Source organism: Euprymna scolopes, chromosome 25, assembly GCF_053919585.1.
Source record: "Euprymna scolopes isolate OS-2025 chromosome 25, ASM5391958v1, whole genome shotgun sequence".
Classification (NCBI taxonomy): Eukaryota; Metazoa; Mollusca; class Cephalopoda; order Sepiida; family Sepiolidae; genus Euprymna; species Euprymna scolopes.
In genome coordinates, this window is record NC_136506.1 from 94,638,688 (window position 1) to 94,659,003 (window position 20,316).

General features: G+C 33.4%; 1 protein-coding gene across 1 annotated transcript in view; it reads left to right on the forward strand.

The window, feature by feature from the left end:
- Nucleotides 1–11,612: 11,612 nt before the first annotated feature.
- LOC145247522 (uncharacterized) overlaps nt 11,613–20,316 on the forward strand; it is a 109,352-nt gene continuing 100,648 nt past the window's right edge. The window contains exon 1 of the mRNA XM_080109346.1: nt 11,613–12,308. Coding sequence (XP_079965472.1) covers nt 11,720–12,308 — 589 coding nt within the window. The 5' untranslated portion in view covers nt 11,613–11,719. The remainder of the gene's footprint in view (nt 12,309–20,316) is intronic.

Here is a 20,316-nt window from a genome sequence, read left to right on the forward strand (position 1 = left end):
AGAAGGCTCTCTTACACCTAGGGATCTCTACTGTGAAGAGGTGGGATTTAGCTGCTTGTTGGGTTTGTCAGGGGTATTTACATCGAGGGGGCACAAGTGCTTGCAATTCGTCAGAGCATTCACTGTTAAAGTACTTGTAGAAAAGGCAGAGGGATGCAACATTTCGTCGATGGAACAGGGGCTGAAGTTTAGATGACAGTTCAGAACCTATCAGATTAGCAACTCTCTTTTGAACCTTGTCTAGGAGCGAGAGACTAGCGGTAGATGCACCAGCCCAAATATGGCAACAATACTCCATACATGGGCGAATGGTGGCCTTGTAGAGGTACAGGATACTTTCAGGCATTAGTATCTTTCTAGCACGGTAGAGAGAACCTACCTTCTTCGCAGCGGTCCTGGCGATACTCTCAATGTAATTGTTCCAACTCATGTTTCCCGTGAACGTTAGGCCAAGGAGTCTAAAAGATGTACTTTCAGATAAAGAGTCTTTGGCCATTGCTATTGGTGATAGAGAAGGTTTCTTGTAGTTGTTGAAGGAAACGAGTTTTGTCTTGGCAGCATTGAATGCGACCATCCATTTATGTCCCCATTCCACTACTGATCGGAGGTCATCCTCTAGTGCTTCTGCCATTTCTTTAGATATGTGTTCATTTGTTTTCCTGTCGTGTCTGTTGTAGAGTGTGGTGTCGTCAGAATAGGATCAGAAATAGAAAGGGCATGAATTGAGCAAACCACAACAATTAAAGAATCAGAGGAGAGAAGAATACTCCAACAAGACCTTTACTCCTGATCTGAAATGGAACACGTACATCAAGTCTGTTGCCAAGGTCGCTGAAAAGATGGTGGGATCCTTCTATCGCTCCAGAAGATATCTCACTACAATATATCTATACAAAAAGCCAAGTACGTCCAAGGATGGAATACTGCTGCCATATCTGGGCAGGAGCTGCTAAAAACAGCCTATCCTGCCTTGACAGAGTACAAAATAGACTTCGTGGCTTAGTGGAGGATGCCCTTTTCTCTACCCTGCAATCTCTTTCCCACAGAAGAGACGTTGCGAGCCTATCCTTGTTTTATCGTTATTTCCATGGCAGGTGCTCGTCTGAACTCCAATCTCTGGTCCCCCCCCCTCGACAACCTTTCACGAAAAACACCCGTCTAGCTGAATCCACTGTGAAAAATTTCCCCCACTCTTTATCTGTGCCTAAATCAAAACGTGGATTCCATGAACAAAGCTTCTTTCTAAGAACTGCACGCCTGTGGAACTCTGTTCCATCTGCCTGCTTCCCACCTGACTACAACTTAGATGTCTTCAAGTCCAACGTTAACAAATTCGTAATGAACCGCCCCCTTAAGTAAACACTTCACCAAATCTCCACACTAACGTACTGTACTTGCAATAACCCTTATCCCTGAGTGGCTTCCGGGCCTTGATAAGTGGTGACCCCCGTGCAAAAAAAAAAAAAAAAAAAGAAAGAAGTGTTCGACATTACTAAGCAAGTTCGACCTATGCCAACATTCAATGAGGCAGACGTAGACCAATATTTTCAGCCTTTTGAGAAAATTGCTGTAAATGGAGGCATGGCGGATGTTATTACAAACGGCATTGCAAGAGAGAGCACAGGAAGTGTATGCATCACGGATTGCACTGATGATAACTTTGTAAAATCAGCTATTATCTATATATTAATTTGCTTGTACGTACGGTGTCACGTCATCATCATCGCAAACATTAATTAATGAAACGCGTCATCATCATCGCAAACATTAATTAATGTGAATTATCTCCCTTTATTGTTTAATCTTTATCAGTTAAAAATCAGTAACCCCTTTTATTTCCCAAAAGTTCCCGAACAAAAAAAAAAAAATAATAACTGTCTATTTATGGTTCCGGATTAGTAATAAGATCGTATTGGAAGCATATCGGCAGAGGTTCAAGTCTTACCAAAAAGAAGAACAAACGGTATTCTTCTGCTAAAAAGAGATATATTTCAACAAGTGAAGCTCTTCCAAAGAAGTAGACTCAGATTATAATAAGCTGCAGTAGAGAATCTTGATGGAGGAATTCAAAAGATGTATCCATGATAATAATCTTTAAGTGTTTTTCAATGAGAGACAAATCATTACTGCATATGAGATGGCAACCCTTGCTGAACAATATGCCCAAAAACAACCAAGACAAAAATAGACATACTGATCAATTCAAACAGGGAAGTCACATGAACCGTAAGATAACATAGTGCGGCAGGTTATCTCAATATTCTATAAGAATCTTTCACTTAGTGATACAACCATCAAAATTGACACAAATGACGTTCAGAACATACATTTTAAGAAAAGAATGTTAGCCATCAGAAATTTCAAGATGGCTGTCAGTTTTCAAGATGGCTGCTGAAGCAAACCTGACAAATTTCAATTTTGGTGCTTGTATCACCAAGTGAAAGATTGTTTCAGCAATCTGCACCACTAACAGCCATTGCTGACCAGACTATAAGGGCTGGTCGAGAACATAATATTTATTAACCATCTGCCTTAAAAAACAAATATCATGATCCCAAGACCCTATCCTCCATCTATCAACACACAGATGGTGGAATCCCGTGACATGTTATTATTCCAAAAAGGTGGGACATATTGCATTAAATTGTTTAGCCAAGAAAAAGTGCTGAATCTAGATCTGGTCCTTCTAATAAGCCACAAGGCTTTATCGCCATACATAAACCCTTTAAAAGAGAAAACAATGATGAAATTAAGAGGAAATATCAACCATTTATATCAAATGATCTATCATCCTCATTAGATGACCCCCCCCCTACCAATAAACAACAAATAAAAATTCTAGGAGACACTGGGGGCAACTCAATCTCTGATTTTAGACCAGAACATGTCATGCAAAATATAGACAGCTACCAGCGAATTCGTTATATCACCGTCCCAATCCACCAAATCTCCATGGACTCAAATATAGTACATGGCCCAGTAGAAGTTGGCGTCGTCAATACGTTACTCATGAAAGGCATCTTGATGCTATTTACAAATGATTTAGCCAGTGAAAAGGTCATACCACATCCAAGAGTGATAACAAAGCTGAACACTATGGAAAATACTGAGAGGATAGAAAAACCCCATCCCGGCATATTTCCATCATATGAAGTGACCTGTGCACAAATCGCTAAAACTGCTGTGGAAGAAAACGGAAAAATGATAGAGCAGTTTGAAGAGGATGAAGTGATTAATCTATCACAGACATTCATGAACCTTGAGGCGGAGATAGATTCTCTGCCCAAGAGCATAAATGATAGAATTTGGTGAAATTTTATGACCCTCCTTGCAGAAAACAGGGCAATTCACCCACTTAGAATTAATCGTTTTGGACAATTTTTACATATTATTCATGCGAGAATGCGCTTTCTTACAATACCGATTTCGTACAGTACCACTGAGAAAAGTTTTAGCAAGATATGATGATGATTGCAACATCTTGTCAGACGAGTGCCACTCCCTCAGACACTTAAAGTCCATAAGCCCAAATTCCTGAGGGAGTATCTATACACAGATGATGTTACAGAGTCTTAGCTTTGTACGACAGCTAAGTCTCTCTCTCGGTTCAAAATGTTGAGATCCAGCAACAAGCAAGAGCAAGATAGCCAGCAACAAATTAAATTGCAGACCAGCTTAATGCGGGTACTGGTCTTCCGCTTTATGGTTTTTTAAATCAGAGATTTGCTTCTCCTAGAAAGGTTGCCTTCACCACAGCTTACGGGAGCCCTCTCTACCCCAATATACATATACACACACACAAATATACACGGTGCTAGTTGGCCGTTGACCCAGAAAAAGAGTTCATTCGCCCTTTGAAAGGTCTTGTTTTTAATCCTTCAGGGAGACTAGCCGCCCTCCTCACCAAACAAGTCTGGTGGGGGAACCAGTTTAGTCACCGGTGACCCGACCATGAGGCAGGTAGTACTGGGTTACATGGTACCAGTAGCATATGACATGACCTGACCATTTAGCAAGATATACATACATACATACATACATACAGACATATATACAGACATACATACATACATTTAAACAGACATGTGAGATTTATATAATAGAGCCTGTCATATAAACATTTCCACTTCATGAAGGTCGATCTTGAAAGAACAACAGATGGCAAGATTACTCCACTCTTCAAAGAGGCATTACCCAAAGACAAACTGGAAAAAGTGCTATCTGAATATTTTGCAAGAAATAGACTGGTGATACAGAAATGGAAACCTCACAATCTCCTACATTAGAGAACTGGTTGGTGTAAGCCGTCTTTAGTTTCAGATGGTTCGTTGTTCTAAACAAGTCTTGAGAGGTGACTGGTTTGCAGTAGACAGAACAGTTTCCGATGTTTCATTGTTACACACAAGTCCTGCGAGGTGACTTGTTTACAGTAGACAGTTCCACAGAGCAAAATATTCTTACCGTGTCGAGAAGGAAAAAAAAAAACATGTGAAATTGGTACAGAAAAGCTGTAATACTTATGCAGCAATTCTGGTTTCTGATTGGTTGGTAGCAGAACATGAATTAATTCGATTCGTCAGTTCCTAGCAGCATCGTTTATAAATAGAATCGTCCGACTGTGTGGGATCATACCCCGTTATATGTCCAAAATATTGCAACATACATCATCTAGTACTACCCAGAAAGCGCATGGCCAACCTACTGGAAATCGCTCACAAAATCCCCCTGGGGAAGGGTTACTTAGGTATTGATAAGATTTATGAGACGATTGCTACACACTTCTAATTTCATGTCCAAAATGTTCCATAAAGTCTGGGAGTGATTCCATTCTATACTCAAAACCATGATCCAGACTTATTGCTTTAATCATCAGAAAGATTGGTATAGAGGTTTTCCCTTCCTGATGTTTCCACCACAAGACACTACACAGGAATCTTTAGGATTCAGTCCATTTGCCACTATTGAAGGAAAAATGGCCACAGGAAGGATCCACCCATGAACTTATGTTGGAATATGTATCACGATTTTGAACCCGACTAAATGAAACTGGTGAACTAGCAGGTAAAAAACTTCAGACCTCAGACTGCTCAAAAAGGAACGAAGAAACAATATGACCGAAATGCGGTCTTCCAGGAGCTTTGAAGTCAGAGATAGAGTGCTTGTGTTACTACCCATAACTGGACATCCACTTAGAGTCCGGTTCCACAGCCCTAACACCATTGCACAAAATGCTAGTGAAATCAATTATATAGTTAATATCCATGACTGCAGAAAAGCAACCCAGATGTGCCACATCAATATGCTCAAACCATATTTCAAAAAGGACAAGAAAACTCCTGTTGTAGCTACAATTGTGTTTGTTCTCATGACCAAACCAACAAATGAGGAGATCATAGAGAAAAATGTCCCCTGAGGCTATCGAATTCAAAAATTTTAGCTGACCTTATGCCCGTAGTATCCTATCTGGCCAGTAGAAAAAGAGAAGATATAACCCTCCTCATCTGGAACTACAGTGACCTTTTCCCTGATGTTCCCAAACAAACGAATGTTATTTAACATGACGTAGAGATTGGAAATGCCATCCCTGTTAAACAACATCTCTGCTGTGTAAACCCACATGACAGAGATAATCCGCTGGGAGGTTGAATACATGCTCAAACATGGCATTATCGAACTTTGTCAGAGTATCTGATCGTCCCCTTACATATTAGTTAGCAAACCTGATAGATTGGTTCACTTTTGTACTGATTATCACAAGGTAAACACTGTCACAAAGACTGACTCCCATCCCATACATAGAATAGACGATCGCATCAATAAGATCGGCAAATCAACATATATCTCCAAGCTAGACCTGCTAAAGGGATATTGGTGCATAGCCTTGATTGAGGGGGCTAAAAAGATATCAGCCTTTGTTACACCTCACGGTTTATACTGGGTTATGCCTTTTCGAATGATGAATTCACAGCCACATTCCAGAGGATGAGGAATTTATGTTTGCAAAACCTATCCAGCATCGAGACTTATATCAATATAATAATAGATGGCGTGAACATATAACATCCTTGAGAACCTTATTCGACAGACTCAGATAAATTTCACCTTTCATTTAACCAAGAGCAATTTTGGAAAAGCTGAAGTTACATATCTAAGGCGCACGGTCGGTTATAGGAAAATATCCCCCGTTAGAGCCAAAATCCAACATATCATTGAGTTCCCTGTCCCTACCAACCCCCCGAAGAGTCTAAGGCAATTCCTCAGTATGGCTGAATATTATAGGAAATTCTGCCACAATTTTGCCGACATAGCAATACTGTTGATCCAATTATTTTCTAAGAAGATAAAATTCTCCTAGACAGTAGTCTGTCAGGAAGCGTTTATTCAAATCAAGTCTTTACTGTGTTCCCACCCAGTTTTGAAAGCCCAATTTCTCACAACCATTCCATTTTCAGCCTTGCATATTTCACCATTGCCTCCGTTGGGCAAGCCACATCAATAGAATGGATCCCTCCAGCCGCCGAAAAAAATACTTTATGGTGAGCTCGCCAATGGGACTCGACCACGAGGAGCACAGAAACGGCGCTATAAAGAACAGTTAAAGCATACCCTGGCAATGACTAACCTCGACCCTTCATCATGGGAATAGGCTGCTGAGGACCAGACAAAGTGGAAGAGCCTAGCACAGAAAGGTGCCATGGATTTTGAGAAGAAAAGAAGACAATACGAAAAAGCTAGGAGAAGAAGGAGAGAGAGCGAGAAGAACAACCCCACCCCCCACCTACATTCCCTTGCAAATACTGTCCGCGACTCTTCTACCACCGGTTGGGTCTTGCAAGCCATGTAAAGTATAGACATCCTAGAAGATAGGGAGCAGATGATGGACCTAATACTTGGACACGAGTGGGCGTTGACGATATATATATATATATATATATATATATATATATATAGCAAGTTATAAAATATATATGGCGATTAAGCTACACTGAATATTCCGCGTTTCATCCACTTTAGGACTCTTCAGGCTTATGCGCATAAGCCTGAAGAGTCCTAGAGTGGATGAAACGCGGAATATTCAGTGTAGCTTAATCGCCATATATATTTTATAACTTACTAACTAGCTCTACCTACGTATTGAGCACTTTTGAAGTAAATACTTAAAGTTTACGCATAAATTTATACTGTCGTATATTAATTTTATGTGAGTAAATGAAGTTGTTATATATATATATATATATATATATATATATATATATATATATATATAGTGATCTCTTAGTTACATGGCCCTGTCGGTGGGGCATTAGAATACGCCGACTGTTCCCCTGCAGAGGGTAAAAGTCCCTCAATGGGAGTCCTGGATATGACCTTAAACTATATCCGATGGTGAAGCCCCAACTTGCGGACTCTGGGGAGTGTGGAGTCACCCTTTAATTGCCATTGCTCCCAGGTCCACTCTGACCCGGAGTGGTAGTACCTGTTAGGGTCCCAACTATGGGTTAAATAGAAACTGACTTGCAAAAAACAAATATATTCTATTAAAAAAATTTTCAAAATCATCGGATTCGGCATTAAATAACCTGAAAAGGGTTGATATGCCATAAAACAAACAACCAACCAACCAACTCTTAGTGATAAGTAGTAATTTTGTACATCTAAAAAGAAAGAGGGTTTCAGGCTTTTAAAATTTATACAAGAATTATCTACATAAAGTACTAGGTAAAATCCATTCTAAGCGACACTCTACTCAACATTGAAGGTTCAATCCTCCGTGCTGGCAGTACTGAGAATACAACTGTGAATTACTTAAGATTTTTATTTTGATGGAACAACACAATGCTAGCCTTTGTTAATTAAATAAAAGGTTCCATTTGGAATTCCATACAAATTCCTGAGTATGACATAAAGTTTCCCCCGAATCCAACAAGGTATGCCTGAAAAAGGTCGGAGGTTACATCGGCTGAAACATTGTGCAAATAACACTCCAGATGAGAACAGTAGTTTGAATAATCCAAATAGAAATGTGAATATTTTTCTTTCTTAAATGTCAAATACAACTGTAATTACTCGGCCTTCGAAAAATTGATTTGAAACCATTAGCAAATATTTTAATTAGGGAAGTACAAAGGGTAAATGTGGTATTTTGGCGATTATTGAGGTGGAAGTTATACTATTTTTTTTTTTTTTTTGTATAATTAGAAACAAATGGAAAAATCTAACAGGAACAATGGTTGTATGAATGGGTCAATGTATCTAGTTGAATGTCGGGTAGGCAGATGATTACCAACGATCCCACAAATTCTCCAAATTTTTGATGGTCTTGTGCCTAATTAATAAATCAAATGAACTTTTTGGAAATTGTGTAGAATAGCAAAACAAATAAAAAAAGGATGACAAAATAAAGGCAAGAAAAAAGTGCTTTAAAACTTACTTTTCTGTCTACATTTTTTGTTTCTTCTATAAGATCTTTGCAAGCGTCTCATTTTTTACAATTAAAAGTTAAATCAAATACATACACTAGACTCAAAAGCAATGATGATTCGCAGTTGTACACACAAAAATGGTCACCACTTATAAAATAAAGAATTACATTGCTTAATATCTGGAAAACTACTTATTTGCGGAAAATTTAAATGCGATATTCGTTTTCAGCATACCCGAAAACATCTAAAGTCGTCATTTTAAAGGAAAATGTTAAGGTGAAAACAAAGTAAAATTTTACAAATATGAACAAATATGGCTGCCGCGTTATATTATTACATGAAACATGCGAAAAAGTATCTTCTCAGTATCGTGAAAACTAGTTGCCGGCCCCAGTTTTAAATGCGATATTCGTTTTCAGCACACCCTCACGGTATAAGGGAATTTAAGGAACTCTCACCGGTCACTTGAATAATCACTTGACATTCGGTAGAGACTGCCAAAATTCATCACAGAATAACCCCCCCCATATGTAACACGATGTAACTTTATTATAAATTAATATTATCAGTATAACTTTTGTACCTTTTAAAAGAAAAAAGGCAAAATAAACCAGTAATAATTTGTTAAAAATTTTTCATCAAACGAAAATAATGAAATTGTGAGACGGAAATCGTGTGTACATAATTGGCGCTTTAAAATAACGTTCCCATGTAGTAGACATTCCGATCGTGAAAACATACCCGTATTTAATAAATCTAGCAAAAAGCAACTAATGGTCAGATTTTCGTGAAATTTTCAATACTTATCCATTTTAGAATGAAATTACATATAAAATTCAGTTTTCGTAAAATATACGAGGGGGAATATTTTTTTAGTGCGTGTCCCCCCCTCCATATTTATTTTTCCGAAATTCGAACAAAATATATTTAAATCTATCGAAATTTCTATTTATTATGAAACATAAGAGTTCAAATAAGTAAAAAATATTTATTTTTGAAAAATTTAAATACACATATTGAACAAAAATTTACCTTGAAGTTGCAATTAAAAAATTGATATAAACTTAATATTACTGTTTTTTTTTTTTAAATAGCGCTTTTACAAATTAATATATACTATAATCAGTTGAATTGCCAAGAAAAAGAAACTTCGTAAACATTAATTAATTTTTAAAAGATTAAAATGATTAAAATTCCATTATTTCAAAATGTTCCGTACTGTTGGCAGCTATTTTATCGCCAGATTAAAACCAATTTGAAAATATTATTGTACAAATATTAAGCATTTTGTAGGCCCTCCCTCGTATTTTGTTTGTCTCTTTTTAGTGAACAAAATATGGAACCCCGTAGGTAACCAAATGAACATTCAGTAAAACCGTATTTCATATTTAATATACAAATGTTTATAATATTATTAATCGTTAAACTGTGTAAATCTTAAAACCTAACAAAATTATAACAAAAATTAATTATTAACTGCAGTTTGAAGAAGATAAACAAAGGTTTTTAAAAATCATTAAGTCGCTTCTGCTTTTCCATAGTTTGTATAGTTAGCACAAATCTGACGTCACGGAAACATGTGATCCATTTTTCACAATCGTTTGGCAGACCCTACCTACACTCAATAAAGAAATGGACAGTAAGTCAGGTAGCAATGAAATAGAACGTTATAACGAGAAAGTGAAACCCCTTCTTAAAAGTCATTAAATATTTTGTTTTCATTTTTTTTTCTGCTAATACGATAGTTGAGTTTGTAATCTATGATAATTGTCGGAAAAATAAAAACTTAAAAAGAAAAGGGGAAAAACATGCATTTTTTAGAGAGTGGGCATTCTGGTACAGGTACAAGCCCCCCCCCCAACAAAGAAAACACGTATGTAAAAACTTTAAAACACGCAGGAAAACTTATTAATAGTTAAATAAATAACTTTTATTGTCTTTGGTAACAGTTATTAGTAACAGCTATTCGTAATGTCATTAATATTACAGAGGGCAAGGCCGATAGCCATTAGTCGCGTGCTCTCGTGTAATGAATGAATGCGTGAATGTAGGATTGACATGAAATTCTTAAAGATAAACTAAAATGACCGAAAACTGGGCTGAAATGACTTAAATAAAAAGTAAATGACTTAGAATGACTTTAATGAAATTAAGGATGAACTGAATAACCTTAAGAATGACTTGAATGCTTAAAAAATAACTGGAATCCTTCAAAAACAACTTGAATGATCTGGAGAATGACTTGAATGGCTTTGAGACTGACTGGTTGTAAAGTGGGTGATCATTTTACATTAAATTAATACAGAAAAATTAAGTGATCACTCACTTCATATCACACAGTTACAAACATAAGTACAGCATGTAGTAAGAACAGATACTACACTTTGAGATATTAAATTTTTTATTCACAGGAAAAAAATACAGTTGGTAAAATGAACAAAAAACTTAGGCACAAGGCCAACACAAAAAGAAGGGGGGGATGATGAGGTTGGTTGATCCATCTCGTCTCTGTTGTAAATTTTAAATGATTTTTCTCTCGACCAGCATCTTTTATCATGGTTACTACTTTAAATTTGTATTTATGTGTGTGTGGTGGGAGGAGGTGGTGTTCCTACTTAAACCCAATTTTAAAACATTTTTATTTATATAAAAAAATACAAAACAGATAACAATATTAATAAAATTTTATTTGTGCCAAGGGACATGAGAAATACACTCACACACACTTTGATCTTGGCCAAAAGGCCAAGAAAAGCTAAGAACAACATCTATTAACAACAGACCAAAAAGGCCAAGCACAAAAGTGTTACAGACAGACCGACCGACCGACCGACCGACGGAGTGACTTTGACTTATAGAGTCGCTTGCACGCGACTAAAAACCCGGAGCTTGTGGAGAGGGAAATGAATAGGGTTATCTCCCCTTTACCGTATGCTTCGAAAAATGTCGTTAAGCTGTTTTGCTAAAATAAATAGCAGTGTATCATTCATAAAACGAGAAATACTATGCATGCTTTAAAATCTGAGAATTTAGCTGGAAAAGATTGATAATTTTATATTTTATAACACATACACACACACACACACACACACACACACACGTCGTAAATAGCTTTATAGTTTGTATACAAATAATAAATATGTATCGTAAGTGAGTTTTTAGTTTCCGGTTATATTATTTTTCTTATATTTAAACCGGAAACGAACGACACATGTTTTCTTTAAACAAGTACTTTTATTTTTCGAAACAACCTCCCGTTTAATTTTTCATCTCTCGTGATTTTTCAAGAGCAAATTATGAGATTTCTCCGCAGCTGGAGCATTCTAAAACTCTCTCGAATTTCACAGGGACAGCATGGATGCGTTGGTCCAATCATTTTGGCTTGTTCAACTCAAGATTCCAAATGTAAACACACAAACACGTGTTTCACTCCCGGCTTAAGACAAAATAATCGTCTTTTGTTATCTGAAACAAGTCACCTTGGACGGGGTTTCTCACTTTCCTTGTTAAAATATTCCACGGAAGAGAAAAATTATTCGAGTAAAGAAGCGATTGTAACGGAGAATTTGAATGATGGCGATGTTTTTGATAATAATGTACTAAAATCGTGTGGCGTAGTTGCAAAAGAAGAACAAAAAGCCGGTCTGACATTGGACGGCAATAATGGTTATTGTGAAGGTTCCGTTGTCTCTCCAACTGTCGATGACCGGGTAGGAATTAAAGATAGAGCCGTTTTATTCTCGGTGTGGGATGAAAACGAACAAGAACTGTTGACCGAGGAGGATGAAGAAGATGACATCGAAGATTTCATTGACTACGGCTACACGTTAGACGACGATGACGATCCGGATATTCCGATATACACGCCACCAATTGAGTTAAAAAGTACATAATCGATCTGTTGACAAACATCTCGCACCCCTCTCACCCTTTTGCAAAATATTAAGATCAATGTGGCCTGGTTGTCCCACTGAAGACTTGCCTGTAAAAGCTGTTTATTCCAAAAGCTGTTCTTGGCAGATTTGCCGTTTAGTTGTACAAATAGCCTCCAACTCCAACCCTGTTATAAAAAAAAGGGACACGTTGGGTCGTCACCGGTATATATCCAGAAGTTTTTTTTACGTATAATTTATTTTAGATTAACTACATTGTTTAACAAATAAAAGGATGGTACTTTGTGCACTTATTGATCCGTGCTGAAATAATAACGTTATTATTTAAAAAGCCATTCTTAACATGGTGGTGAGGGTGTTTTGTACTTATTCTATACTTTAACCTTACAATTGAATAAAAAAAAAAAAAAAAAACATAAAAAAAACGAGTTTGTATTACTGTACACATAGATTCGATAAAGTTGTCAAAAAACAAATATATAACAAATAAATATTATCAAAGGCAAGATAAGTTACTTTTCTGCCAAACTAGATATATTTTTTGTGTTTTTATTCAATGTAACATGTTTATTCAGCTCGAAAAACGTACAGTATTTACCGATGTATTGGAAAATTCAAAATGGCGCCCGACTCTCTCTTTAACACGGTAAGTTTGGGATGAGGTGTTATAAATAATAAACTAGACAAAATACTATTAAAAACCCACCGAATATATGTCAACTTATGTCACGGTAACATATATTGAGCGAGTTTCTAACAGTATTTTGTCCAGGTTTTTATTTATAACACCTTTTCCCAAACTTACCGTGTTAAAGAGAGAGTCGGGCGCCATTTTGAATTTTCCAATACATCGGGAAACACTATTTTTCGAGCTGAATAAACATGTTATATTGAATAAAAACACAAAAAATATATCCAGTTTGGCAGAAAAGAAACTTATCTTGGCTTTGATAATATTTATTTGTTGTATATTTGTTTTTTGACAACTTTATCGAATCTATGTGTACAGTAATACAAACCCGATTAAATGTGTTTTATTTTATAATTTAAAATTTTGATTGTATAATGAAAAATTTAAAACATTATTGCTTACAATACAAATAATACGTTGTTTAAGAAATAAAAAAAGAATGAAGATTTAAAATAATTAAACGTGTTTTATTTAAAATTTAAAACCTTCAACAATACAAATAAGATTTTGGTTTGATTTTACATTTTATATTGTACTCGGATGCAAATGATGATGCGCGGAAGCACTTCTTCCTTGTTTCTGCATCTCCACAAAAATTTTAATCCACACAGTTAACTTCATCTTTCATTATTTTTATTATTATTTTTTTTTTTTTTGAGAAGAAAACCAAAATTTTATTCATATTGTTTAATGTTTATATTTTTAAATGATAAAATAAAACACCTTTAATCATTTTAAAACTTCATTTTGCATTATTTCTCTTTTTTTATTTGTTAAACAACATGGTTAATTTTAAATTAAATTTTAATTACAGGATTACATTTCAATAATCACATAAATATAAACAAACTCCGGTGTCGACCCATTACCCAACGTGTTCCCTTTTTTTTTATATAACAGGATTGGAGGCTATTTGTACAACTAAATGGCAAATATGCCCCGTTCTTAACATGGTGAGGTTGGGGGTGTTTATTCAGAAAGCCATTCTTAACATGGGGAGATTGGGGGGTGTTTATTCCAAAAGCCGTTCTTAACATGGGAGGGTTGGAAGTAATACCCCTAAAAAGCAACTCTTTGCAGGTAAGTCTTCAGTGGGACAACCAGACTGCATCAATCAATATTAATACCGATTTTGGTATATATACAGAATACGGACCGCACTGTTTTTTTGTGGTTTGTTTTACAATTCACAGAGGTACGAAAAAGCTGTGAAAAAGACAAATATACAACAAATGTTATCAAAGGCAAAAGTTACTTTTCTATCTAACTGAATAAGTTTTTAGTGGTTTTATTTAATGTAAAATGTTTATTTAGTTTGAAAAACAAGTAATGTTGAGCGCTACGTGTGAACAAGAAAAAACTAGCTGAAATGTCTTTTGTCACGGTAACATTTTATTGGATGGATTTCTACCACCATTTTGTTTTCTTTTTTTAAAGTTTTTAAATCCATTTCAAAATTTCAGTGATGTAAAAGAGACATCGCAGCCATTTTTCCTTGTTCGCACGTAGCGCTCAATATTACTTGTTTTACATTAAATAAAAACATTAAAAACTTATTCAGGTAGGTAGAAAAGTAACTTTTTTTTTTTTTTTTTTACCTTTGATAACATTTGTTTGTTATATATTTATTTTTGGTAACTTTTTTGTGCCTCTGTTGATTGTAAAACAAACCCACCTGCTATAGTTAAAGAATAACCTGTATAATCTACGTACCCATGACAAAACAAAAAATACCATATTCCCCAAAATTACATAAATTGATCAAGTAGTTTTATTTATTTTTATTTTTTTTTGAAATGGCGGACAAAACAGCTGCTCTTATGTTACTTATAAAACTATTTCCTTATTTAAAAAATAAAACTACTTGACTAATTTATGTGATTTTTAGAATATGAAATTTCTGTTTCTTCATCGGTACGTATATCATAGGTTTTTCTCTATTTTTGTTTTTTAATATAGGAGGAATTCTGAACAAAACCTCATTTGTTTATTAAATTGTTTGGTGAAAGTACACAATAGTTAACTCCCTCCCCCGTTAAGAAGGGTTTTCTAAAAATATTTTAACATGATTCATATTCTGTATAAGTACTCCTAGTTTTTTGTAAGTTCTTAATTCAGTCACGTAAATTGATTTAAAGTGAAATAATTTAGGTGCTTATCCAGTTTTACCTCAGTATTAAAAAACTGCTCCTGAAACTAAAATAAACAAACTTCATTAGAAGAGCAAAATTTGAAAATCGAAAAATTTAATTTCATACAAAACCAATGGTATTTACTTGTCATGTCGCAGTGATAAACATATCCAAAAATTATGAAAAATGATAACGTAAAAAATTAATTCTTAATGAAAACAGTTTTTGGAGATAATTAACACAAATTGAGTTTTGCTAAATTGGCCTAAAATTGAGTATTCAGAAAATAATTACCTCCCTTGTTACGATCCGAACTCTTCAGTTTATTTTTTATTTAAAAAAAATTTTTTTTTTTTTTTTTTGCAAAACTCAATTTTTGTGAATTGTCTTTGAAAACTACTATTTACATAATTTTCTACATTATCGTTTTTCATAATTTTTGGATATGCTAATAACTGTGACATGATAATTAAGTAGATAGCATTGGTTTTATTTGAAATTCAATATTTCAAATTTTGCTATTATAGTAAAGAAGATATGAAAAATTTTATTATATACTTACGTGTTAGGTTTAAAAATAACATTACACGAAAAAATATGCAAACTCATCAAGTTATTTCTATTGAATTGCAAAATGCATTTTCAATCTGTTGACAAATGCCTACGATAGAGACTCCTCTAAGCCTTTTGTAAAATAATACTGAATTTTTGAGATGAGGGTTGACTGTTTATGTCACTTGTTTTCATCGGACTATCGTTCTCATCTTGAGTGTTATTTGTGCAACGTTTTGGTCGGTTTAGCCTTTGACCGTCCTCAGGCATGTTGGTTGTTTGGAAAAGAAAGGGAAAGAAAAAAAAGGAACACACTTCCCTTTGTTGAAAGAGGTCAAAATAATTGATAAGGATGCACGATGGAGGGTCAGGCGACACAAGGAAGCAGCACATATGCTAATAAATTAAGAAAAATTACTACGCAGACCAAGCTTAGAAATTAATAGCATTTGGGAGCCTCCAATTGTAGAAAAAAAACAAAAAGTTTTAGCAATAGAAGGGAAGTAATCCCCTATTGATCTTTATTAGAGTTGCCTCCCCTTTGATACGTCCTGGATATGACCTTAAACTATATCCAGTGGTGAGGCCCCAGCTTGCGGGCTTTGGGGAGTGTGGAGCCACCCTTTAATTGCCATTGCTCCCAGGTCCACTCTGACCCGGAGTGATAGTACCTGTTAGGGCCCCAACCATGGGTTAAATAGAAAACGACTTGAAAACAACAAATATATTCCATTAAAAAATTTTTTCTTCAAAATCTTTGGATTTGGCATTAAATAACCTGAAAAGGGTTGATATGCCGTAAAACGAAAACAACCAACCAACCAACCAACCAACCCCTTTGACAACCAAGTTTTTCACACCTATGAAACCATAGCCATAAAACAGAGACTAACTCAAAGAATACGAAAATATCTACAGAACCAGTAACTTTTCTCTTTTCTTTCCCATATAACAACCAACATGCCTGAAGACGGTCAAAGGACAATCCAACCAAAACGTTGCACAAATAACATTCAAGATGAGAACAATAGTCTGATCAGTACACGTAATATAAATTCTTTTTTTGTTTGTAAATTTCTTAATTCACTCACGGAAATTATTTAGAGCGAAATAATTGACATTTTTAATGATAGCCAACCAATCAAAAACATGGAGGTGACAATAATAAATATACAACAAATGTTACCAAAGGCAAGATAATTTACTCTTCTATCTACCTGATTTTTGTGTTCTAACTTATTTTAAAGCGTTTACTTACTTCGAAACAAAAGTAGTGTCAAGTCTGAGTTAGAACGAAAAAAAATATGGTAGTCTCATTACAGCCATGTCGAGCTTGATGATTGCTGCAAAATTGAAAATTACACGAAATACTGGTAGAAACACATCCAATAAATGTCACCAATCATGTGAAAATGTAATTATTTTGTTTATTGATTTTTGATTAACAATTATTTGTTGTGTATTTACTTTTTCACCTTTCTTTTGTTTTATTGGCGTTGTTAAAAATGTCTGATATAATTTATATGTAATGACTGTGTTACAGATAGCTGGGAAACAATCCTATGGTATTGTGTTCTACAAATAGGTATCTAATTTTTAATACATTTAAATTTGTTAAAAAGATCATAACATTATCCATTCTTAACCTTTTCTCTATCATTGACCCCTCGGCTTTATGTATTTCTGAATTTACCCACTACTCCCATACAAAAAATTCTTAGCCATCATAAAACGACAGAAAAACAAGACGATCAAAAAGAACCTTTTTCATTGTTTAGGACTTAGGCATTCATAGCACAAAAATAAACTCGCGCCTGAGAGTATCCTGTACCTCTACAAGGCCACCATTCGCCCATGCATGGAGTGTTGTTGCCACATCTGGGCTGATGCATCTACCACTAGTCTCTTCCTCTTAGATAAAGTCCAAAAAAGAGTTGTCAATCTAATCGGTCCCACTTTATCAACTAAGCTCCAGCCCCTGTCTCATCACTGCAATGTTGCATCACTGTACCTGTTTTATAGATATTTTAATGGAATGTGTTCTGATGAACTTGTTTCACTTGTACCCCCCTTGACATACATATCCCCGACAAACTTGCTTACCAATAAGACCTTACTCTTTCACTGTTGATGTCCCTAAATGCCAGAAAGTTTTCTATTCTAATCGTTTCTTCCCTTGAACAGCTAGACTTTGGAATTCCCTTTCTGCTTACTGCGTCCTTGGCTGTACTGATATGCAGAAGTTTAAATGTAACATAAACAGATATCTTGTTAATCTTTTCTAGACATGGCCCCAAATAGTAGCCCCTTACGTCCAAGGGGCGATATGCTTTGTGAGGGGTGAACATGAGTATAAAAAAAAATCAAATCTTCTAAATAGAAAATTATGAAGTTAATTTGTATCACAAAAATCAACGAACAGAAACACAATGGGAAGACTGTTTATTCATTGAGACAATTTATTTATGCTTGGAGTTTTTTCTGATAAGGCTACTCTAATATCATCTTTATTATTAAGTTGTCCTTTTGGCCAAGATCAAAGTGTAGTATCTGTTCTTCAGATGTGGCATTTTCATTTCTTGTTCTTTTTTGGTGGAGGAGCAGTCCTTCATGACTGAGACAATTTTTATTTTTATATCTTTTCTCCACGTTAAAAAACGACCCTGGTGTCTAACTCTGTCCCGTGGGGAGGCATAGTAAATAGGTACTCTAATATTATCATTAGCTTTCAGGCGGTTTCTGGCCATTGTTTTTATTGCCAATAAACTTGAGAACCCTGATTCCTAGAATTACAGAGATAAAAGGGACAGGCACTTGGAAGTCATAAATAATAATAATCTTATTAATTTTTATTAATAATAATAATCTTATTAATTTTATTAATAATAATAATCTTATTAATTTTTATTAATAATAATAATCTTATTAATTTTATTATTAATAATAATCTTATTAATTTTTATTAATAATAATAATCTTATTAATTTTATTAATAATAATAATCTTATTAATTTTTATTAATAATAATCTTATTAATTTTTATTAATAATAATAATCTTATTAATTTTTATTAATAATAATAATCTTATTAATTTTTATTAATAATAATAATCTTATTAATTTTTATTAATAATAATAATTTTATTAATTTTATTAATAATAATAATCTTATTAATTTTTATTAATAATAATAATCTTATTAATTTTTATTAATAATAATAATCTTATTAATTTTTATTAATAATAATATAAAAGGGACAGGCACTTGGAAGTCATAAATAATAATAATCTTATTAATTTTATTAATAATAATAATCTTATTAATTTTTTTTAATAATAATAATCTTATTAATTTTATTAATAATAATAATCTTATTAATTTTTATTATTAATACATTTTTATTGATTTTTATTATTAATAAATCTTATTACTTTTTATTATTAATAAATTTTTATTAATTTTTATTATTAATAAATTTTTATTACTTTTTATTATTAATAAATTTTTATTAATTTTTATTATTAATAAATTTTTATTAATTTTTATTATTAATAAATTTTTATTAATTTTTATTATTAATAAATTTTTATTAATTTTTATTATTAATAAATTTTTATTAATTTTTATTATTAATAAATTTTTATTAATTTTTATTATTAATAAATTTTTATTGATTTTTATTATTAATAAATTTTTAATTTTTATTATTAATAAATTTTTATTACTTTTTATTATTAATAAATTTTTATTAATTTTTATTATTAATAAATTTTTATTACTTTTTATTATTAATAAATTTTTATTAATTTTTATTATTAATAAATTTTTATTAATTTTTATTATTAATAAATTTTTATTAATTTTTATTATTAATAAATTTTTATTGATTTTTATTATTAATAAATTTTTATTAATAATAAATTTTTATTAATTTTTATTAATGATAAATTTTTATTATTAAATTTTTATTAATAATAATAATCTTATTAATTTTTATTAATAATAAATTTGTGAGTTTTATCTAAAAATTAACAAAATCTTTTAAATTCTTCTCTATAAGTAGCAGAAGATTTAAGATCAATCAGTTCATCTTTTACTATGTTGTCCGCTTTTATTTCAGACACTTCAGTGGCAAAAGGTCTTATTTACGCATCTCTGTTGGAATCATGTCTTTTGAAATGTAGTCAGTAAAGTGATTCTTTAAGATATTCAAATATTCTGTGATGTCTTCATTTATCCCAGGTAGCACTTGAGGACTTTCGCTAATGACCTCATCCAAATTAATTACCTCTGACTATATAATTTTTTTACCCCCTACATATAAATTTGCACTTGATTGAGAACCTCTGCTCTAGCCAATGATAATAAGCCTACAACTTGTCAAAAATACATGTACAGTTGTTGTATTATGAACGAGCATTGAAAATGTATGTTTTTGTGTGTGTGAATGTATACTCGCTTATCTGCGAGTTTTTCTTAGTGACACATTATGCGTGTTGAAATATATGCTGTGTTTTCAATAACGATCAATTTCTCTGTTTATAAAACAATTTTATTATGACAATTGTAGCCCGTCGGTTATGGAGATAGACATGGATGGGAGGTGTGGCTTGTGACTCCTGCC